The sequence below is a fragment of the Rhinolophus ferrumequinum genome, chromosome 13, assembly GCF_004115265.2.
Source record: "Rhinolophus ferrumequinum isolate MPI-CBG mRhiFer1 chromosome 13, mRhiFer1_v1.p, whole genome shotgun sequence".
NCBI classification, from domain to species: domain Eukaryota; kingdom Metazoa; phylum Chordata; class Mammalia; order Chiroptera; family Rhinolophidae; genus Rhinolophus; species Rhinolophus ferrumequinum.
The window spans coordinates 20,259,248-20,283,169 of record NC_046296.1 but is presented as its reverse complement, the minus strand read 5'-3'; the positions used below and the strand labels follow the sequence as shown (position 1 = coordinate 20,283,169).

Here is a 23,922-nt window from a genome sequence, read left to right as displayed (position 1 = left end):
TGTTTTCCCCAAATATAAACACTGTGAAATGAAGTCGCAAGTCACAGGTCTTTGCGCACTTCTTTGAGTGTTTCCAAGGATACATTCCTAGCAATAGAAATGCTGCTTCAAAAGGTTTACAAACACTGAAATAAAAAAAAAATTTTAACGTGTTTTCTTGACTTTTAAAATAATCACATGACTCAAGCCTCCAAAAGTTGTTTTTGTTTTTAGTACGCTGTCTCCTAGTCCTGTCCCCTATTCTCAGGTTCCCATCTGGTCAAGGCAACGGCGGCTTTTTTTTTATTTTAATTTTTTTTTTTTTACTGCTTTCTAACAAGTCCTTCCAAATAATTGTTATGCTATGTAAGTCAGTGTAGCTATATTCTTTTTTCTTGCTTGTAATTTTTACTCATATGGTAACATTTCTATGTTTTTCTGCTATATTCACTTACCAGTATATCTTAGGATGTAAATCATTTCTTGCTTGTTTTTTACAGATGCATAGTATTCCGTTTATATGGACTGGATGAACCATAATATAAGTTATAGAACCCATGCCCTATTAGTAGACATGTAGCTTTTTTCTTATCTGTTCCTATTATATACTATGCCACAGTAAGTAAACTTGTTCCTTGGTCATTTCTACATGTATAGATACATCTGTCAGAGAAGTTCCTAAAAGTAGATTACTGGGTCAAAGAGTATCTGTGTATGTAATTTGGAAGATAATGCCAAATTGCCTTCCATAGATGGTACCCCCCCAACACCCACCCCAAGCAATGCCTGAAAGTGCTTGTATCTCCAAATTTAGCCATCACAGTTTACACTTTATATATTGATAGCTATTGTCAAATTGTTCTTCAGGAAAAAATGTTTAACAATTTATGCCCCCATCTTTGCCCTCTCCCCACATTGGACTTTCTCTCTCTCTAAAAATATATACATATATTTTACCTTTGCCAATCTTACAGGCAATAAGTTGTACCTCGCTGGCATTTTATTTTTTATTTCTTTGACTATTAATGAAATTTCTTAATTTTCTTGTCATGTTTATTGGCCAGTTGTATTTCTTCTGCTGTTGTCTATTAATTCATCTCCTTTAACCAGTTTTCATTTTTTTTCGGTTTTAATTTTCAAATATCCCATTCCTTATTGATTTAGAGAAACTCTGTATAATGGGTCATAACTCATTGCTTTCCGTTTGTGTTGCAATTTTTTGAGTTTATAATTTGTCTTTTATTTTTGTTTCTGATATCTTTTGTTCTCTGAAGTATAAAATGACTTTCTAATTACAAACCCAATCCATGCATTTTTGCTATATCATGTAAAAATTCAAAGTTCTTTATTTCCCCCAAATAATGCACTTCCACTCCCAAAATATAACTTCCCCAACTTTCCTTAGTAACTGAAAAACATAAATATGTTAAGGTATATATTACGAAAGTGGGATTTTTTCTTTTTTGCAAATTGCTTTTTTTCAATTAATAAACATTTGTGGAAATCTCTCTATGTAGAACTTCCTCATTCTTTTTTTTAACATCTGCATAGTATTCCATTATGCAGATATAATTTTTTTAACCAGTTCCCTATTGATGACTAGGTTGGTTCTACTCTTTCACTATTACAAACAATGCTTCAATGAACATCTTTGTATAACAATTTGAACAGATGGTTGTTAAAATTTCGTTTATTGCAAATAAAAACCACAATGAGATATCACCTCACCCCAGTTAGAATGGCTGTCATCAACAAGACAAATAGTAACAAGTGTTGGAGAGGCTGAGGAGAAAAAGGAACCCTCCTACACTGTTGGTGGGAATGCAGACTGGTGCAGCCGCTATGGAAGGCAGTGTGGAGGTTCCTCAAAAAATTACGAATAGAATTACCATATGACCCAGCAATCCCTCTCCTGGGTATCTACCCAAAAAACCTGAAAACATTTATGCATAGACATATGTGCTCCAATGTTCATTGCAGCTTTATTTACGGTGGCCAAGACATGAAAACAACCAAAATGTCCTTCGATAGATGAATGGATAAAGAAGTTGTGGTATATATACACAATGGAATACTATTTGGCTGTAAGAAAAGATGATGTAGGACCATTTGTGACAACATGGATGGATCTTGAGATTATAATGCTAAGCGAAATAAGTCAGACAGAAAAAGCAGAGAACCATATAATTTCACTAATATGTGGTATATAAACCAAAAACAACAAAATAGCAAGACAAACAAATGAGAAATAAAAACTCATAGACACAGACAATAGTTTAGTGGTTACCAGAGGGTAAGGGGGTTGGTAGATGAGGGTAAAGGGGATCAAATATATGGTGATAGAAGGAGAACTGACTCTGGGTGGTGAACACACAATGGGATTTATAGATGATGTATTACAGAATTGCACTCTTGAAACCTATGTAACTGTACTAACAATTGTCACCCCAATAAACTTTAACTAAAAAAATTAAATTAAGTTTAATTCTACCGATTAAAATTGAATTTAAGTTAGTTTAAATAAATATTTTAAAATTTAAAAAATTCATTCATGAGATTATCTGAAAATATGACAACAGGTGGGACATTTTATTATATTAAGGAATTATTAATTTTTTGGTTGTGATAATAGTATTGTGGTGGTTTATTAAAGGAGATAGAGAGAGAGAGATACATATAGAAACTTTCCAGATGAAAAGATATAATGTCTGAGATTTGCTTAAACTTACATGGACAGAAGAAATAGGATTGTTCCTGAGTTTATAATTGTTGAAGTCAGGGGATAAGTATATCTGGGCTCATAATACTATTCTCTCCAATTTTATATATGCTTAAAATTTGTCACAATAAAATGTTTTAAATGATAAACATCATTTCACATATATCTGGGATGAGTATAATTATAGGATAAATTAATAAAGTGAAAAATTGAAATCCAAGTCTATACACTTAAAATTGTCATAGATATTTCCAAAAGCCAAAAATGTACTGATTTATACTCCCAGCAATTGTGCATAAATGTGGCAATTCTCCACATCCTCCCAACCTGGGTTATACTCAATCTTTTAGAATAAAATTCTTTTCAAGTGAAAAATGATGGGGTTTTTTGGTTAGCATTTTTAATTACTAGTGAGGTTAAACATATTTTCATATTCTTATTCTTCATTTGTATTTCCTCTTCTGTGCGTTTTTTATTCATTGGCTTAGCCACTTCTATATTGGTTTGCTCATTGCTTTTTTATAGTTGTAAACACTATTTATACACTAAGGAAATGATCCCTTTTTCTGCGACATGTGTTGTAGATGCTGATCTTTTCCTTTTTTTAAACTTTGCTGTGAATTTTTTTTTTCCTGAACTCAAATTTAAACTACAATTACATCTAGTGGTCATTTCCTTTTGGGGCTTCTACATTTTAGTTCTTGATGAGAAAGTTTTTCAACCAAAGATTTTACATATATATACATATATATACATATATATATATATATCTTATCATTCTTGTTACAAAAATGTTTTTGTTAGTCTTTGCAACAAATCAAATAATAAAGTACACAAAGTAAGAAGGAATCTCTGACCAGTTTCTACTCCCCAGAGCAATAGAAGAGAGGTGTTCATCCTACCAGACCCCCTAAGCATGTGCATGTACACACACACACACACACACACACACACACACACACACACACACACAATTATTAGTTTTACTTTTAGTTCTCTGGAAAAATGGGTTTATACATACATACTTGCTGTTTTCACGTAGCAGTGTGTAATGGGCAGTATATGGAGATGTACCTCCTTCTTCTTAATTCCTGCATGATAACTGAAGACATGTGACTGAACTGTGATTTCATCAACATATTCCTTTGATAAACATTTAACTTTTCTTTTTCTTTATTTTACAAACTATGTTCAAACAATGGATCTGTCTTTATCAAAGTATACCAATGTTTTTCTGGGGTAGAAACCTCTATAAAACTTCCAGGACACAAAATTTATGTATTTTTAAATGAGCAAGACACTGTGAAATAGCCCTCCAAAAAAAAAAAAAACCCTCATATTGTATTAAATTATATTCTTAATAACAGAGCTCCAGAGAATCTATAGTTTCCTTCACATTGGCCAGCACAATTTCCCCAGCCTGATGAGATATGGCATCTGAAAAAAAAATCGTATCTCATTGCTGTTGTAACTTTCATTTTCTTTGATTCCCTTTAAGCTTAAGTATTTTTATATTTATTAGCCACTTGCATTTCTCTTCTCTAAATAACCCATTATATAATTTGCTCAGTTTCCCACTGGACTGCTTCACTTTATTCAGTCTATAGAGCCTATAGAGCCTCTATAGACTGTCTATAGAGCCTATATCAGTCTATAGAGCCTCTGTGTGTACTAGAAATTAAGACTCTGTTATAGATGTATTATGAATATTTTATCCCAACCTGTCATTTGTCTTTTAAATGTGTCTCATCCTACAGAAGCTTTTATTTCTAGGTACTTAAATATGTCATTTGCTTTCCTTTTAAAAATTATTTTAAGCTTTTTTTCAATTTTTAGAGCTTTATATTTTGCACTGAAATTTTTAATCCATCTTGTGTTTATTTTTGTATGCAGTATGAGATAAATTACTTTATTACAAATAATGAGCTAATTGTCCAAAAGCCATGTCTTTAATAATTCTGCCTCCTTCAACTAATTTGAAATGTCATCTTTATAACATACCAAATCTTCATTTATGCATGGATTTGGTTCATAATGCTTGTGTCAGCGTCATACCATTTTAGTTGCTATAGATTTGTAATATAGTTTGCTGTGTGATAATGTAAGTGGTTTCTCCTCATTCTTTAACATTTTCTCTTAACTATTCTTTCGTTTTCAATTTTCTTAATAAACTTGAGAATAAATTTTTGGTAAGGAATTTTCATAGTAATCCCATTATATTTTCAGATTAAGGCCGGAAGGACCTTGTCACACTTAAAAATCAGCACATTAACAGCTTATCATGTAAAGGAACTTCCTGGGTGCTAGGGGATGAAGTCAGGGCTTTGAGGGAGTCTCTTGGGACAGGTACCAGAAGCGAGTAATAATTGGTCTGGGAGGTCAGGAGCATTAACTAACTACGTATTCTCAGGCAGGGGTCATCTCACCGCTTTTCCCAGGGCAAAACTTCCTTGGACAGAATCACCCTCCCCTGCGCCCCTAGGGCTCACCCCTCTTTGAGGAGACCTGAAGGGCAGCAAAACTCTGGTCTCATTCCATTTATACTTAAGCATTTCACCCTAACAAGAGCCTATCTGCAAGGAGGCCTTGGAATGAAAGCTGTCCCTACTTCTTGGTGCTTCTCCCAAACTCCACTCAGAAAAGGAATGATTCCGGGAAGGAGGCTATGTCAGTCAGGATGTGCTAGCTTTTACTGCAGAGACAACCCCAAATCTCGGAGGTTTAACAAAACACAAGTAAGTATGTTTCTCACTCACATGATAAGTGTATCACAAGGGGGCAGTGGTTCATCCGGGTACTCAGAAACCTAGGCTGATGAAGCTCCATCTTGGCTCCTGCTTCCAGGACCATCACATTATGAACCAGCTTTTAAAGTGTTCACCTGAAAGTGACTGCTTCCATTCCTCTTGGCTAAAACAAGTCACGTGGTCATATCTAATCTCAAAGAAAATTAGTGCAGCCTTACCTTGTGCCTGAAAGGAGTTGGAGACACTGATGAACAACATTCATGATTTATCCACTAATTTAACTTTAGTGAGTGGCCTTCTCTGACCATCCTAGGTAAAATAGCACACGCGTACACGTACACTGTGGTTATTGGGTTTTGGTTATTTGGAGAGGGTTAGTAATATCTCCTTGTTTTATTCTCACCCCAGCATTTATCATTACTTTATATGTTATTTTTTAAATTTTATTATCTGTCTCTCTCTCCAGTACAAGGTCTATTCTATGGGAACATGGACCTTGTTTATTTTGCTCCTTTTTATATCTCCAGACTCTAGAATAGTATCTGGCACATAGTAGGTGCTTATAAAATATATGTTGAGTGGTTGAATATATGCAGTTGTTTTACTTACATAAATATTATTCTAGAACACTCTACTTACTGTCATTTCATATAGATATTGCCCCATTCTTTTTAATTACATGGTATTTTATAGTATGAATTACCATGATTTGTTCAGCCATCTCCCTTATGGGGAACATTGAGGATGCTTTCAAATTTTCAATATTTTGACCAATGCTGTAGGAAACATCCTTACATATACATTGACACACATGAGCCTGCACTTTTCTGCATAATTACGTACTAAAATAAAATTGCCGGGGTAAAAATTATATACATCTTTAATCTTGACAAATGCAGTCTTAAAACGTCATGACAATTTATGGTGCTACCAACAGTGAAAGGGAGAGTGGATTTCGCTACGGAGTGTCATTGCTTTATTAATCATCTTTTAATGTGTTTCCAACCTTATGGGAGATAAATGATTTTCCAATGTTGCTTGAACTTGGATCATCCTGGTTTCTGTGAAGCTGTGCTTACCTTTACATTTGTTTGTTGGCCATTTGGAATCTTTTTCTGTGAATAGCCCAGATAAATTACTTGAGCATTTTTTTCCTACTACACTGTTTCCCTTTTTAAAAACTCATTTATTTGTAATTGCATTTTATACCTTCTGGTAGTATTTCTTTGCCTTTTCCCCCCCTCCCCTTCTTTCACATCCCCCCCCATGAGCTGCCGACTGCCTCAGCTGGGGGTGGGGGGGGCAAAAGAAGGGGTGGGGGGAGTTCAACATTCATAATACCAGCCTGGGCCAGGGAGCTGGGCCCTACACAACTAGACTGAGAAACAGTGGCTTGAACCGGAGTGGGGGGGTGGAGGCGGAAGAAGGGGGGAAATTTTTTTTTTCTAGTAAACATTAAAATAAATGCTTAACTATTGAAATTACAAATGTTTATTTCTGTGTCATTTTGAATCATCTTAAAAACCACAAGTGGAATGCTGAGGCACTTTGGGGAAACACTACTGCCTTCTTTCCACTAATGGATTTGTCCATTTCTGTGACAAAACATGCTAGCTTCAGAGCATGTTTTGTTGTTGTTCTTGTTAGTGCCTTACCTTGAAATAATTTCAGACTTGCAAGAAGGTAAAAATAGTACAGAGAGGTTCCAACAGAGAGGTCCTATGTATTTATTACCTAGCTTCTCCCAATGGTGATACCTTACATATCTATAAAAAATTATCAAAACCAGGAAATTGACACACTGGCACAATATAATTGACTAAACTCCTCCGATTTTACCAATTTTTGCATGAACTCCTATTTTTGTCTCTATATATAGTTCTATAACACTTCACAACATTGATAGATTCATATAACCACCACCACAATATAGATACAGATCTCTTCTATCACCTCAAGGAATTTCCTCACACTAGGCCTTTGTAGTCACACCTTCCTTACCTAACCCCTGGCAACCAGGGATCTTTTCTCACCTGTATAACTTTGTCATTTTAATAATGCTATATCAATGGAATCATGTAGTACAGAAACTTGGGGACTAACTTAGGTGTGATTTTTTTCCCACTCACCGTAATGACCTGGAGATTCTTCCAAATTGTCCTGTCAATCAGTACTCATTCCTTTTGATTGCTGAGTAGTGTCCCGTAGTCTAGCTGTCCCACAGTTTGTAACCATTCACCCATTGACGGACATCTGGGTTTTTTCCATTTGAGGGCTATTACAAGTAAAGCTGCTATAAACATTTGTGTGCAGGTTTTGATGTGAACCTAAGATTTTGTTTCTCTAGGATAAATTCCCAGGCGTGTGGTCGCTGGGTTCTATGGTAAGTATATGTTTAACTCTAAGAAACTGCCAGGCCGGTTTACAGAGTGGCTAAACCATTTACATTCCCACCAGCAAGGTCTGAGAGATCTAGTTTCTTCACATCGTCACCTGCCTTTGGCAATGCCAGTGTTTTTTATTTTAGCTATTCTAGTATGTGTTTCTCGTGGTTTTAATTTGCCTTTCCCTAATGGCTAGCGATGTTGGACATCTTTTCATGTGCTTATTTGCATGGCATGTTTTGGTATCTGGCAGGCAAGTCTGAGGTTGCCTTTTTTTATATGTTTCCTGCCTCCCCCAACCCTGAGGGAGAGCTGACCTTGGCTGCTCCCTGAGGTGGGAATACTCTTCTTAGCTCTTCTACAAAGAGGAAAAGAGTGGTGGTGGTGGTGGTGTATGGTTTGACCTCAGGTAGGAGCACCGGCTCAGAGCTTCAAGTAGACTTTGGGGGGCTTACTGGGGAGAGGATGTGAAGCTTCCAGCACCATATATGGCACCCACCACCTTCCTCCCGTCTACACCCCCCAAGACCCTTTAAATAAAATCAGTGCTTTTGGAGATGGAGTCACTTGGGTCTTGTGAAGTTCTGAGACTGGGCTCACAACTGGAAATAGTGGGACCTGAGCAAAGGGGACCCAGTCACAACAGGGTCACAAATATTAGCCTACCTTTTTGGAATGTAGAAAGGATTGGAAGGGGGAAGCTTGAGTTGTCCCAAAAGGCTTGTGGTTCCCACCAACACTCCAAAAGCAGGGCCCCCATCTGTTTGTTGTGCTCTCACAAGACCAGCCTAGTGGTGGGGGGAGGGCCACCTCTAAGCACTGTCCCCCCAACCCAGACTCACCATCTCCCTAAGGGTTGACTGTATACACAACGGTGCTTGAGGACCTCTCAGATCAGGGGCAGGACCTGGGAGTCAGGAGCCCATGAGGAGCTGAAGCACACCCTGAGGAGTGAACCAGCCCTGGCAGGAGCCAGGAAGAACTGATCTCATAAATCCTATGGTGGGGCGTTGCGAGGGAGAGGTCTCAGGTTCACCCTCTACAGCAGGGATTCTAAAGGTGGGTTCTGCAGCTGTGTGGCTCCCAAGGAGCCTCCTGACAGACAGCATATCCCAAAGCTGGTCCTTTCCTGTGTCTTCCAGAACAATGATGAACCCCTCCAGAAGGTTCTATTTTTAGCCACGACCAAAGTCCTCTTCATTATACATCAATTGAATCATTAATAATTACTAAAAGAGGGTATTCATAAAGTAAAATTAGGGTGTTTCTAGAGCTTATTGAACACTGTCAGTCAGTGCGACCTCGGGTAAGTTAATTAAAATTTGTTCCTCCATTGTCCCGTCTGTAAAATGGGGATAATAATAATTGCAATTTCATTGGGAGGGTTAAAGTGCTTGAAACAGTGCCTGGCCCAGAACAAGGTTTGTAGAGGTGTCAGCTGTTACTATGACTAAAAAACATAAGCAGCGACGGCCATACCACTTCTGGGCACCTTGCAAACTCCAGTTGTGCACGCCACCTAGAGAGGGTTGGAATTCCTGCAACTGTGGAGGGTGTCGATCAGGGCAGCCTTGAGTTGGTAAGTTTGCCATTGACACTAATCTTCCTATGTTATGGTCAATTTCTGTTAATTTGGCTTTTTATTATCGACATCATGTGTTGGGGGTGGTTTGGTAAATCCTACAGAATACGATGCTTCATATTTCCATACTCTATATTTTGACAGATTTTCTAATAACAAAGATTTCAAGCCATCAGTGTGTATGGTTCAAACATGGGTCATCTTTGCCTCTGTAGTTTGTTGATGTATATACCCTCGCCCCCAAATATCTGACTTTTGTTGAACACTTTGTTGCTATTACTGAGTTCTTTGAGTGGGACTATCTGGGCTGCAGGGTTTTCAGTCTCTCAAGTAGGCTCTAAAATATTGGACACCCTGCACTAGAGGGTCCAGGAGGGTGGCCCTGTTATTCAGAACTAGGTACATGAGGAGTGGCAGCAGTCCCCCTCTGGAAGGCACCTCAGCTTGACGTAGTGGCAATGGTTTTTGGGTTCCTCCTAAGGAACCCTGCTTCCACACCAGCTGGCCCTTCATGGACCCCAGAAGGGTCTGTGGACAGAGTACTCACCCATGCACACACACATACTCACTCACACACGGCTTAGGACCTGGCTATGGACATCTCCTCCAGCAAACCTTACCTCATGGATCATACCCAAAGCTAATCCATCCTTTCCTCTGCACTTGAAGACTTGGTATATCTTTCCATTTGTTCCTTACTCTGCTGAGGGAAAAGAATCCTGGCTGGGTCAGAGTGTGTCCTTTCTGCTCAGGCTATGACTCGTACTGAGACCCATTCCCATACATATACCCAGTAGATACAACATACTGCATTAAGTGATTAAGGAAGCTAGGCCCAGAGAGGGTGCACAACTTGTCAGAGGTCACACAGCCAGACCCACCCCCGAGGAGCTCCTGGTTAGGTCCTAATTAAGGACCTAACTGCTTCTAATTAAGATGCTTGTTGGTGGCCTAACTCTGTAACTAGTGAACTAACCTGCCTCCTTTCATGTTCTCTGCAGATGCCAAAGGCACCATCCGGGAAATTGTCCTGCCTAAGGGCCTGGACCTAGACCGGCCCAAGCGGACACGCACATCCTTCACAGCCGAGCAGCTGTATCGCCTGGAGATGGAGTTCCAGCGCTGCCAGTACGTAGTGGGCCGTGAGCGCACTGAGCTGGCCCGCCAGCTGAACCTCTCCGAGACCCAGGTGAGAAGGCATCTGGGCTCCTCCACTCCTGCCCTGGAAGCCTGAGAACTCCTTGGGTGTGAGACCCAATTTTGGAGTTGTGCAGACATACATTGGGGACAGACTTAAAGTTACAGGTAAACCAGAGCAAATAAATACAGGGCTGACAAGAGAGAGTCAATATATGCCAACCGGGGGGCTTTGGGATGCATCAGGCAATTTGGGTAGAATATGGGAAAAGGCCAGAGAAACCAGAGGGAAGGGACACTCAAGATGCAGGGAGTGGCTTAGAAGGATGGTAGCGTGTTAGAGGAGTCTGCAGAAAGGGCTGGTGAGGGGTTGGATTTGGGGGAGAGATGAGATTTTTACAAAGATGGTTTGGGACCTTGTATTCCCTGTTCTGGGCCTTTCCTATCCTCCATCACCTTCCCGTCGTCCCAGTGTGGCTCAGAGCTTCTTGTTGGAGAGAAGGGGTCTGAACAACCCCTTCATCCAAGAAGGGCTTAGCATTTTAACACTAGTATGTTTAACCTAAAGGAAACACTTTTGTACACTGAGTACCTTCTCTGTGTGAATGGAGGCATTTCAAGCTGGCAATAGAGCTATATAATGATAACTACAACAGCCGCAATAATAATACTGAGTACTTGTGCCAAGGCACTGCTCTAAGTGTTTTGCATATGTTAATTCACCAACCCCTTCCCAAACACTTTGAGGAAGCTGCCAGTATTATCCCATTTTACAGATGAGGAAAAGTTATCCCCAAGGTCATACAAATAAAAAGTTCCAGAGCTAGGATTTGGGTAAGCAGTCTGGCATCTTTATGCTGCTTATAAACTGGGCAACCCTCCTGGAACTTGTCGAACGGTGGCTTAGAGACCTTCGTTTAGCTACCGCTCTAGTAGTTTAATCTCACGTATGAGGGAGCTCAGTCAACAGATGCATTGCAAACAACAGCCAAAACAGGATTTATGAGGGGAAGAGAAGAAGAGTAAGGAAGCAGACAGGCTGGAGGGGTGAATTTCCGGGGAAAGGCCGCCGGACGATGAGTGAGGCTTCTCCCTGTGCTGCCTGCTGCTGTCCTTTCCCTGGCACCACAGGGGCTGCAGTTAAGTCAAGATCACATCACTTCCCTCATCAGAATTCCTCCAGCTCCTCAAGTCACACTAATAGAATGCTGCCTCGTCCACCTCTCGTGAAGGGGCATTCAGATGCACTTGGACGTCCGGGTTCCCTTGAGGGGTTTGCAGGCTCCTCCTGGGATAAACCCCTAGTATGGTATAGGGAGAGGTGAGAAGGGGCAAGAAGAGGAAAAGGAGGGGAAAGCAGGGAGGATGGGGCGTGCTGGGCAGTGGCTGCTGTCCTGCAGGCACGGGTCGCATCCACCGGGACCTGTTTTCCTCCAAAGGCCGCTGCAGCGCCCAGAACAACCCAGCAGATGGCCGGGAGCAGCTGGGCCAGGCGGCTCACAGAGGGGCTGCAGTGTTTGGGCCAGGCCAGTGCTCCCAGGGAACATCAGAAGTCACCCTCAAACCCTGAGCTCGAGGCACAGAGTCACCCTTCAATACCTGCCCCGCTTCTTTGTTCTAACTATCCTCTGCCTCACCTAGTTTTGCCCCTAAACTCTCCCCTGAAATTTGCTCTTCCAGGGCACCTCCGATGTCCATCCCAGCAACTCCTTCTCCGTCCTCATCCTTTCCCTGCTCTGTCTCCCATACACCCTACACTTCCCTGCCTTTGAAAGTCAAGGCCAAAACTGTCCTGTTCCAGGTAGCCTTCCCTAAGGCCTCTTGACTCCTCCCAAGAGAGCTTTTCCACATGGCTTGTCCTATAAAGTGTGTGTGTGTGTGTGTTTGTGTGTGTGTGAGTGTGTGTGTGTGTGGTGTGCACCAATCAGTACGCACGTCCCAAGGACAAGAATGTACTTGAAGGCCACGTCTCGTCAGGCTTCCTTGGAGAGCCCAGCACAGAACTGGGCACCCAGCGAGCCCTCAAGGATTCCTCCCCTTACTGATGGCTTACCACCCTCCTTTTTCTTTCCCCAACCCTGGGGTTTTAGAGATAATATAAGGTATGGCTAACATTCATTGAGAGCTTACTGTGCACCAGGCACTGTGCTAAGTGTTTGGCATGTGCTAACTCCTTTCGCCCTCACCACAACCTTTTGGGATAGGTGTGAGATTTTCCTTCCGACACCACTTCTGATACTTCCAACCCCAACAGCAATCAATTCTCCAACACCAACTGGGTGTCCAACCGTTCAATTCATTTTCATTCTTACACTAATTCCTGGAGTTAGCACAGACCCTACAAGTTAAGGGCTCAGTCTCACAGGACAGGCCCACATTAGATGACCAGCTATAAATTTGGGGGCTCCCACATCCCCCTCCTTAGGTTGGATAATTCACTAGAATGACTCATAGAACTCAGGAAAATGCTTTACTTACATTTATTTGCAGGTTTATTATAAAGGACACAACTCAGAAATACCATATGGAAAAGATGCACAGAGCAGGGTGAGGGGAGTGGTTCAAAGGCTTCCCCACCCTTTCTGGGTGCGCCACCCTCCCAGAGTTTCCATGTTTTTGTGTTCATCAACCCAGAAGCTCTCTGGATCTCATTGTTTAAGAGTTTTTATAACGCAGTCTCTGTCCTCCTCCCCTCCCTGGAGGTCAGAGGTGGGGCTGAAAGTTCAACCCTCTGATCACAACTTTGGTCTTTCTGGAACCAGCCCCATCCGGAAACTATCTAAGGGCCCACCCCGAGTGACCTTATTAGCATAAACTCATGTGTTCTCAAAAGGGGCTTCTATTCTGCATGAGAAAGACAAACACCATTTAAAACTGATGAGTGCTGTAAGTTTTACTTTTTAAAAAACAAACTGGAAGGTCAATCAAATTTAAAATGCTTAAAAACTAAAATAAATAAATAATAAATAAAATTGATGAGTGCTGTTAAATAACAGAAATTCAACTGAGTAAATTTACAGATCGTATTGGCTTTGTTGAGTGATTCATGAATTGGGCAACGTTCCATCCAGCAAATAGGAAGGAGAGCCAAGGAGCTGTGCAAAATGGGAGGCTTTTACAGGCAGAAAGGGGAACGAGTGGATTTTTCAAGCTTAGGTAACCTACCGATGGAGAATGGAAGGGGACTGGCAGGTGTATTATTACTGCAGACCAGAAAATTCCAGACTGGTTAAGATTACATTCCTGGGAGAGGCTAAAACTACAACTAAGAAAGGTATGGAGTCTCATTTTGGTGACATGGGCTTAGCACAAGTGACTCCATTTTGGGCTTGTCTCTTTTTTAACAGTGCTCTGAGGGAAATAAAACATGATATGATAGAGACTAAAAGGAAATCTTTTATTAGGGCATTCAGGAAAAGCCTCTTTGAGGGAATGACATTGAGCTGAGGTGTGAATGACGGAAGAGACAGCTAGATGAGGAGCCAGAAGAGAAGTCAAGACACAGGGTAACTGTGAAGACCTGGGGGTGGGACCTGGCATAGAATGTTCTGGAAGTGTCAGAAAGCCAGTGTGGCTAGAGTTGGAGGGTGATAAGCATACATAGATGGGGCAGACCATATAGTGCTTAGAGGCCGTGGTGGCGTGTTGAAGGGAGACTGGCATGAGATGACTGGCATTTTACAGAGGGCACTCTGGCTGCCATCTGGAGAATGGGGACAAGAGTGGACCAGTTAGGAGCTACTGTATGGTATCTTGAACAGAGTAGTGGTGGAGGGGAGAAGTGAACTGATCTCAGATGTACTGTCATTTGAAGATAGGACCTGCTAGGACTTGCTCATGGATTACATGCACAGGGCCAGGGAAAGGGACGTGGTTTGGGCTTAAACAACAGGATGAATGGTGAGAAATGGTTACTGACGCTACTTCACGAGTTAAGAAAGTTGGGGGGGAACAGGATAGTGGGAGAGGAATCTAGAGTTTTGTTTTAGATCAGTTAAGTTTGAGGTCCAAGTGGAGATGTCAGCAAGGTATGTCAGCTGTTTCTCTGGGGGCTGGTTTTTCTCTAATTTATCTGAGGATCTTGGTCAGCGCTCTTTGGGAGAAAAGATAAGCGATTCCTTCAAGTGTGCTAAAATAATGGATGGACTCCTAAGCGATTCAAAAGAGGAGGTACAGTCTTATGGAAATCCAAGAACAGGGACCATCGTGTAACAAGGCCTGATGGAGACTGGAAGCCAAAATTTGTTGTAGACCCGTGGCTTCAGCTCCGGGTGCTCACAGATCTCCCCTCTGGTGCTCCACTGAATACAGGGCCCAACTCCTCTCCAAGCACCTGCTTCTCTCTGTGTCTGCCTGCTTCTCTTCTCTTCCTGCTGCCAGGGATGAGCATCTTTACCCTCATCCCTGGATACCAGGAACGCCCGGGCATGGTCCTAATTCAGGCAGAGAAAGCGTAAGGCTTTTTCAGCACCCATTCAAATTCCTGGTCTTTTCCTTAACCTCTATGTGCACAATTAAGCTGAGTTGTGTGAACATTTCAATGAGAAGCCCATTTACAGGATCTGGTAGACAGAACAGGAAAGACCTTCTTTCTGTTCCCTCCCTACCGCCCACAGAGTTCTGCAGGATGAAGGGTCCTTCCGATGTAGGAACAGTGAACAAGACAGCACGGCCAATCTCTCCCTTGGCCTTGCCTAGAACCCGAGGTTGTGCAGTGAAGGAAGGCCCTGGAGAGTAGGAGGGAGTAGGAGGGATCTCTCTCTCGGAACCATCAGAAGAACCCTCCACCCAACCCATCCCCACAGAGTCCATGTGCTGAAAGCTCCTCTCCTGTCAGAAAACAGGGAGGGTCCCATGGAGTCCAGTTCCCCTTGTTTTCAGAAACCACCCCAATACACTTTGTTATCATGCTCTGTTTCAAGGAAAATGTTTGGTGTTGGACTAAAGCAGTGTTTCTCAAGGTATGGTCTGTAGACCACCTATATGCAGAACCCCTGGGTTCTTATGAAAATACAGATTCCTGGCTCAGATTCCATGCTCAGCCCACAGGTTCCAAGTCAGAATTTCTAGGGAAGACCCAGCCCTTATATATTTTCTCAGCTGATGTTGTTGCCATGCTGCTTAAAAGCCTTCAGTATCTGCCAGGCACTTTTCTACTTCCATGATTGTTAGCTCAGTGAGTCATCACAACAAAGTGATAAGAAAGCATGATTACAATCCCCATTTTATAGATGGGGAAACTGAGTCACAGAGAAGTTTAAGTAACTTCTCCCATGTCATCCACTAATTAAGGGAAGAACCAGAATTGAACCCAGGGCTGTCCCACCTCAGGGTCTTCATATATATATATATAGAGAGAGAGAGAGAGAGAGAGACTTATACATACACGTCATATACATGTATATACACACTTCATCTATATACACCATATACATATATAATATACATATTATATCAAAACACTCACCACGTCATAGGACTTGCTGACCTGTCTATCTTCCCCACTACTCGTGTCTGAGATGTAAGTGGGTAGAGATGGATTTTTATTTATTCTTTTCTCAGCACCTGGCAATGCTGGCATGTACTGCATGGTTGGTATTTATGTGTTGTCTGAATGAATGACCAGAGTACCAGGGTCAGAGCAGAAGATGTGGCTGTGGAAGAAAGGAAGGTGAGAAGCTGGCTCCAGGATCCCCCTCACTCAGCTGGGCGGGGGAACTTTTTCAGGGCCAGGGATGAAGGATCAACAATGAGTCCCAGAATTTAACACTGACCATGCATGAGCCTAAAGAAGGTGATGGATCATCATCCAGAAAATGCCTCCCCGGTCCTGGCAGTCAGGTGGAAACCATATCCCTTTCCTGGTGTGCAGCCATGGGTCACAGTGTGGTCCAAAACAGATCAGAGGTGACGCCACCAAGCACACTGAGTTCCAGGGGACCCGGGAGAGGGAGGAGGCAAGATGGCAGCCCCCAGGGAGACCACAGCAGGTACCTAGAAGACAAGGGGAGGGTGACACCCCAGGAAGTGCACTGTACTTCAGGATAGGACCTGTGCCCCAGAATTGGGAGGCAATTGAATTGAGCCTTAAAAGGACCAGCAACTTTGGATTTAACCTTGGGAAGACGGTGACCCCTGAGCGGCAATTGAAGGCTTCCTAGAGGAGGAGGGGTGAGTTCAGGGGCTCTGAGCCTGTCTTTTACTCAGTTTGTCCCTTGTTTGTTGTACCTTATGAATCAACTACTTAGGAACTGTGGGGACAGAGTCCCAGAGAGCAGTTTCCAGGCTCTCGGCCTCACGTGGAAAGGTGCTGGCTCGGGTAGTAGATGGCTGTCAGCTGTGACTGGTTGGCCATCAGCTGTAACCATTTAGCCGTTAGCCACTGATATAACTGTCGTGGCTAAGCTAATAAGCACAGGTTGTAGTTAGCTCGGCGGATTGCAGTTAGCAAGTGAGGTTGGTTGGCAGGCAGAAAAGCAGATGGCGGATTGTGGATTCTACTTCCTGTGTGGATCTCGCCCAGACGCCAGAGAGACTGGGGTGCAGGAAGACCCCTTGTTGGGGTACTGGTGGATGTTTGCTTTTGTATCTCCAACCCAGCCACCAGTGAGACTATAGTGGTATGACTCCCCTATCTATGGTTCCGTGGGTGTTCCTTTTTGGCCTCACCATATCCTGCGTTCTTATGTGGGGAGAGGAACCAGAGACCCCGCATGACACCCTGCATGACAGGAACCGTGGGATTGATGGTGGGAAGTAGACAGGCAGGTATTCTCACTCCCACCTTGGCAGCTCCAGCACCCACCTCCACAGTCTGCAAATTAGAATCACCCACAGAGCGGGTACAAATGCCTAGGTCCCACCCCCTCGAGATTTTAGTTTAATGGGTTGGGATGGGGCCTGGACATAAGAACTTAGGGAAAAAAGCCCCCAGGTAAATCCAAGGTGCAGCAGGGTTTGAATTCCTGACCTAGCACATAAGTGCCCGACAAATGGGCATGCGAGACCCAGCCCCCGCCCCACCTGCCCCTCTGCCTTTTCCCTCCTCCCCTTCCAGGCCCCTTTCCCCAGGAGACTCCCGTACCCAGTGCCAGCCCATGCCTCCCTCTCCCTGCTACACTCCCCTGTGGGAGAGCCCCTTGAAAAAGCTTTCCACTCCTCATCAGTCACACCCCTTGCTACTGCCACTCCCTTCGTACCTAAGTGCCCTCCTTTTGCTGGGAGTGGATTAGTGTCACTCTCCCACTAGACCCTCAGCTTCCTGAGGTCAGGAACCATGACGTCTGGGTCCGTCCTCTCCCCCTGGTTCAGCGCTAGGAACGGAGAAGTGAGCAATAAACAATAATTAACTCACATTGAGTGTGGGCCAGGCACCATGCAAGGCCTTCTGCATGGATTTCCTTATTTGGTCCCTGCAATATCCCAGGTGTTTTTGTCCCCATTTTAGAGATGAGAAGCTAAGCTCTGGGTTCTTGGGGGTGGTGCCTGGCCTGAAGTCCTAAGAGGGGAGGTGCTAGCCAAGCAGAGAAGCCAGGAGGCTTCCTAGCAGGGGAAAGGAATGCAGCAACCTAGTCACGGTCCCCAAGGAGCTGGTGGGACTGCTTCATGGGCAATTGAATTCCGGAAATGACACACCTAAAGGGTTTTCTTCTTCCCAATAGCTTCCTTCAGCCAGACCTGGTCATATCTCCCTTGACCTTATCTCCCTATCCTGACTGATATTTCCTTCAAATGTCACCTCTTCAGATAAGCTGTATCTGCCACTCATTAATAAAATAGTCAACTCCCCGTCTCTCCCCCTCTTATCCCGCTGCCTTTCTCTAAAGCGGTACCCTCAAAAGTGTGATCTGTCCGTGATAAGTGCAGAAATGGAGAATGTTTAGATAAAAATACAGCAATTTTTCTAGTAATTCATTATAATTGTATTTTACAAAAGAATTGGTCTACAACAAATTGGAAAATTTAAAAAGTGATTCCCCGCCCAAAATAATTTGAGAGATACTGCTCAAAGTGCTTATTGTTACCTGACAGTCATTTTTTGTTTGTTTTGTTGTTGTTGTTGTTTTTTATTGGGGAATATTGGGGAACAGGGTGTGTTTTCCAGGATGTCAAGTCGTTGTATTTCAATCTAATTGTGGAGGGATCAGCTCAGCTCCAAGTCAAGTCGTTGTTTTCAATCTCGTTGTGGAGGGCGCAGCTCATTGGCCCATGTGGGAATCGAACCAGCGACCTTGATGTTAAGAGCACTGTGCTGTAACCACAGTGCCAACCGGCCGCCCATGCCTGTTTGTTTTTATTTGTTGTTCATCATCTCCCTTCTATACTGTCTATATAGCAAGATTTGCTCTACTTCACTGCCGATTCCCCCAGCCTAGAAGAGCACCTGCACACAGTAGGCCCTCAATACATATCTGTTGAATGAATGAGTGAATGAATAAAGCAATCAGTCTCAAGTGGATCCTGTAACTCTCTGTTCACTTTTGGTTATTGAAATTCAATCCAGTCCAGGTTAAAACAACAAAGCACATCTGTTTCAAATTTCCTCTGCTTCCTGCCCTCCCACCCCAACAGAGCTGGAGAGACCTGCAGGGGAAGGACCCTGCTGTCTTTAACACTGCCCATTGTAGCCTCTGGAACAGAGTCCTGTCTGAGCCACCTGCTCCCTCTTCTCCCATCAACAAACTTCCCTAGGGTCGGAGGGCAGGGAGGGTAGTGGCAGGTAGGCAGAGATCTTCTGAAATAACTGGGCACCTTGTGGTGTGAGGAGCCTCACCGGGCAGAGGCCCGGGCTGTCCTCACCCAGGCAACCCTCCCGCTCCTGCCTCCTCTTCCTCCTCACCTCTTTGCTCCTTCACCCAGAGTCACAGGAGTTGCTGGCCTCCCTGACATCCTCCAAAAGCTGGAGGGAACCCCTGAGTCCACCCTATCCTTTTCTTTCCAAGCTGTCCACTCATTGGTCCCTATTCATCCTGCTGGCACGCACTGCCCCAGCCAGCTGCCAGCCTCCTGAAACCTCCAGGCCAGAAGCAGGCCCAGTCTCTATGCCCCTGGGACTCAAGTCTGGGTGCTGCAGGGGTGGCACCAGTGACATGGGCCTGCAGGTGCTGTGGCCTGACACATTTTCCAGCCAGGGGGCAAATGCCAGTCTCTCCTCTCGGGCACTTCCGGTCCCTACAAGTGATTTTTTTCGGTGTGGGGGCCCTGACTTCCCTTCTGGGGGGGGCCACCCTCTCCTCAGATAGTGGAAGAAGTCCCCTGTCACCATCAAAGATCCCATAAGGCTGACTGTTGAGCCTCCCTCCCAGCCTTTCTTTTCTTCTACAGACTAGTTCTCCTCCTCTCATCAGCCTTGACAATGGGTCTCTCTCTGCCCTTTTGTTGGTGGCACCATTTAGGATATGAGGTATTTGATACCTCTTTGTCCCCAGGTTTGAGTGTGTGGCCATTGGAAGTCCCCCTCAACATGCTGCCATGTCCTCTCACACTTGATATCATGTTGAGAAGCCCAACATGGGGTGGGCGGGGGCTGCGACAGGTTCAAACGGGAATGGCCAGATAGGGTTAGAGTTCATGGCCATGGTGGGAGAGGTAAGACTAGGCTCCGACCAGGCAGGTGGCCCCTGGCCTCGGCTCACATGTTACAGGGCCACACTTCCGCCCTCCTCTGGTCATGCCCCTCGCTGGAGTGAGGACTCTGCAAGGCCAAGGGGCGTGCCCACCACCAGGAGCCTGTGCCCACCTTCTAGACCATACCCAGGTGTGGCGGAATTCCCTGCCAAATGGCCCGAGCCCACTTCTGGCGCCTTCCTGAGCCTCTCCCCGCAGCAGTCCTCCCAAAGGCAGACCATGCAGCCCTTATTCAGAACCCTAGGCCCAAGAAGTGGTCAGTGAGGGCTGTTTGCAGAGTGTGAGCAGACGGGGGTACCCACAGAGGCAGGACAGGGCAGGCCATGAGCCAGAGCCTCCCAGTTTCCTCCTGCCCCCGGCCCTGCAAATGTTAAGGTTTAAATGTGCAGCACAGAGACCCCTAAAGCAGTGCTTCTCTCACCTTGGGACAACCTGGTGAGCATTAAAAACTCCAACCTGGTGACCATTAAAAACTAGTGTCAGAGTCCCAGACACCTTATTCTGAGTAGATTGAGCTGAGGTAAGAAGGGTGTTTGGCTCCCCAGGTGGCTCTCATGGGTGCCCAGAGTTGAGAGGCATAAATGGAGAAACCAGGCCGTAGTCCAGGCGAGAGGGGCAAAGGAAGAGAGGAGGGCCTGCACTGCAGAACAGGAAGGGGACCTCGGGAGCTCACACAGGTTTTTGTGTGGCTGGGTGGCGATGTCTTCATGGAAGAGGGAAGGTGAGGAGGGGTCCCTGTGTGGGGGAGCGGATCTGAGCTGGGTCTGTATATGTGGAGTTTAACAGGCAGTTGGATAATGGCCTGGATCTCGAGTTGGGAATTATCAGCACATAAATGATGGCTGAAGCCACGAACTTGGCTAAGAGTGGAAAGTATGTTGGGCCAAGAGGGGAACTTCATTTGTGCCCTCCAAACTCCACCCTCCATTTGCTAATCCATCCCTTCATCCTAGGCCAGAGTCACTTTAGCAGTATGTGTGTGGGGGGGTTCCCTAATATGGGGGGCAGTGTCCCTTATCAGTTCACCCAGAGCTGGCTGGTTGTGGGAAGACCTTAATGACAATCTGAATGCCCTTCTTTCCCTCTCACTCCACCCTTGATCCCCCACGCCCACACCACTACACCCCCACGCCCTTCCTCTCCTTTTCTCCTCCCACCTGCCCCCTTTACTTTGCCTGTCCCCTTTCCCTTCCTGACACCCTGACCCCCACTACCCCAAGGTGAAGGTCTGGTTCCAGAACCGCCGCACCAAGCAGAAGAAAGACCAGAGCAGAGACCTGGAGAAGCACGTGTCCTCCTCAGCGTCTGAGGCCTTCGCCACCTCCAACATCCTGCGGCTGCTGGAGCAGGGCCGGCTGCTATCTGTGCCCAGGGCCCCCAGCCTCTTGACGCTGACTCCCAGCCTGTCGAGCCTGTCAGGCCTGCCTGCCGGCCACAGGGGCACCTCCTTGGGTGACCCAAGGAACTCCTCCCCGCACCTCAACCCCCTGACCTCGGCCTCTGGGCCCCCTCCGCTGCCACCCCCTGCTCCAGCGCTCTGCTTTTCCACTGCCCCACTCCTGGACCTGCCTGCCAGCTGCGAACTGGGTTCCTCAGCCTTTGAGCCCTACAGCAGGCCCTACAGCCGGCTAGAACGGAGAGTAGGCAGCCCTGGTGACGCCAAGAAAGCTAACACTTAAGCCTCCACCCCCATGTGACACTTTGTCCCCAAGCACAGCACCATCCGCCTCCCAGGCCCAGAGGTGGGCAGCCTCATGCCCCTGCCCGCCCCCAGCTCAGAGACTCGACCAGGACCCGACAGCCTTGGTCATGCAGCTTGTGTGTGAGTGCAGTGTGTGTGTGGGCCTCTCACTGAAATAAAAGGAAAACGATGACAAGAAGGGAAACGGAGTCCCACAGCACCACCACTGCCCCTGTATCCCTCTCCTCAGTGGGAAGGAAAATGGGCTAAGGTCAGGGGGACCTCTGATGGGAGGGGGCAGAAACGGGGGCCATGGTCACAGTTCTGGGGGGATGGGGATTCCTGACTCCCTCTCCCACTCCCACCCACCCCCCCACGACATTCCCAGGCCCACAGGAGCACCATCAGTGCTTTCCTGGGTTAAGCATTGCCCTTTGCAAGCTCCTCTTTCCAACATAAAACTACTTGAGGGGGCAGACGTGAAGTCCTTCCAGAGGGTGGATCCAGAGAGTCTGAGGGAGGGCATCAAAGGTAAACCCAGGAGAGACCTCACCTGCTATCGAGGGCCTGCCCATCACAGACACAGCAATATGAAGCACTTAAAATTGTTTTTGCTCAAGTAAGACGTGTTTATTTAACTTTTTATTTTGTAAGAATTGTAGATTTATAGCAAGTTGCGAAGACAGTCCAGAAAATTCCTTGTACCCTTCACTCAGCTTCCCACCATGGTTGAATCTTTCATAACTGTGGTATAATATCACAGTCAGGAAATGGACACTGGTACCGTGTGTGTGTGTAGTTCCATGTCGTTTCACCACTCATGTGAGATTCATGGAACCACCACTGCAATCAAGAATCAGAACTGTCCATCATCACCAAGTTTTCCCCGTGCTACCACTTCCTAGTCACAAGAGAGTTCTTTGAAAGAATGGGGATTGTGAGAGAAGGATCAGAGACCTGAAATGGGTCTTAGGCCAGAGGATGCAGGGTAAGATTTGCACTCCGTGGAGAGAAACACATATTCCAGTCTGCTCTGGAAAACATATTTATTTGATTTCAAATTGGCTCTCCTGAGTCACCTAGAATGGGGTGCTGGGAGGGAAATCCTGAGTCTGGAATGAGACATGTGGATAACCAGGGCAGACCTTGGGTTGCACTGGTCCAGCCACTACCCAGTGTCCACCCTGCCTTGCCCGGCAGAACTGTGCCACACTCCATTGGCCCAGGGGCTAGAAAGCACAACTCCTTTATCCACTTGGCACAAAAACATTCCTCCATTTGTACTTTCTCCCCTCTGCTAAAATTGTCAGGGGAGGCTGCTACATGGAACCCTGGAGGGGAAATATAAGAAGGTGAGACAGGGTCCTATGATCAGATGGAGAGAGACCTGCCCTGGTACTCAGGGAGCTCTCAACGTTATGAAACAGAAAGGCTTAAGGAACCCAAGTCTGATGGAGGAGACAAGCTCAGCTCTGGGGGCTCACAGACCTGTGGTGGCAACAAAAGAGAATTCTCCAAAAGGGTGTGGGGGCTAAAGGGAAAAAAACACTTTTCCTCCCGTCTTCTAAGTTCTTCTACCTGGGCTAACAATCAAATTAACATACAGATTAACAGGAGAAAATCAAATTTTGACATGTAAGTACGGGGAATTCATATAAGCATGAATATTCCAAAGACAGGAAAAAAATTGATATGTATGTCATTTTGGACAAAGGAGAAGAGGCGGGACTTGGATTTTCAAAGTAAAAAGGGGCGATTTGCAGGTAAATTTTTGCTACGCAACTCAAAAAACAATGGGGTGGGTGGGGCTCCTGCTTGGAGCTTTCCTGTCTAATGGCTAAGGTGATTATGCTAAGGTTCCCTTCCTGAAGCAGTTTTTTTCCATCTGATCTCTTACGCAGGAAAGGGGGGAGGGTAAAAGGTTCTAAGTCTTTTGTTTCTTAATAACCAGCTTAAAATCAATATCCCAAAAGGCAGAGTTAGAGTGGCAAAACTTTGGTCTCCTTCAAAGGCATGACACAGGAAAGAGATCTGATGTGTGGTGAATCCAGAATGCTGGAGGATCC

The 23,922-nt window shown here is 45.0% G+C and overlaps 1 protein-coding gene across 1 annotated transcript in view; it reads left to right on the top strand.

Annotated features, from left to right (window-relative positions):
- The window catches only part of VAX2 (ventral anterior homeobox 2), a 29,225-nt gene extending 7,371 nt beyond the window's left edge, over window positions 1-21,854 (top strand). The window contains exons 2-3 of the mRNA XM_033124216.1: window positions 10,413-10,600; window positions 21,396-21,854. Coding sequence (XP_032980107.1) covers window positions 10,413-10,600; window positions 21,396-21,854 — 647 coding nt within the window. The remainder of the gene's footprint in view (window positions 1-10,412; window positions 10,601-21,395) is intronic.
- Window positions 21,855-23,922: the final 2,068 nt, after the last annotated feature.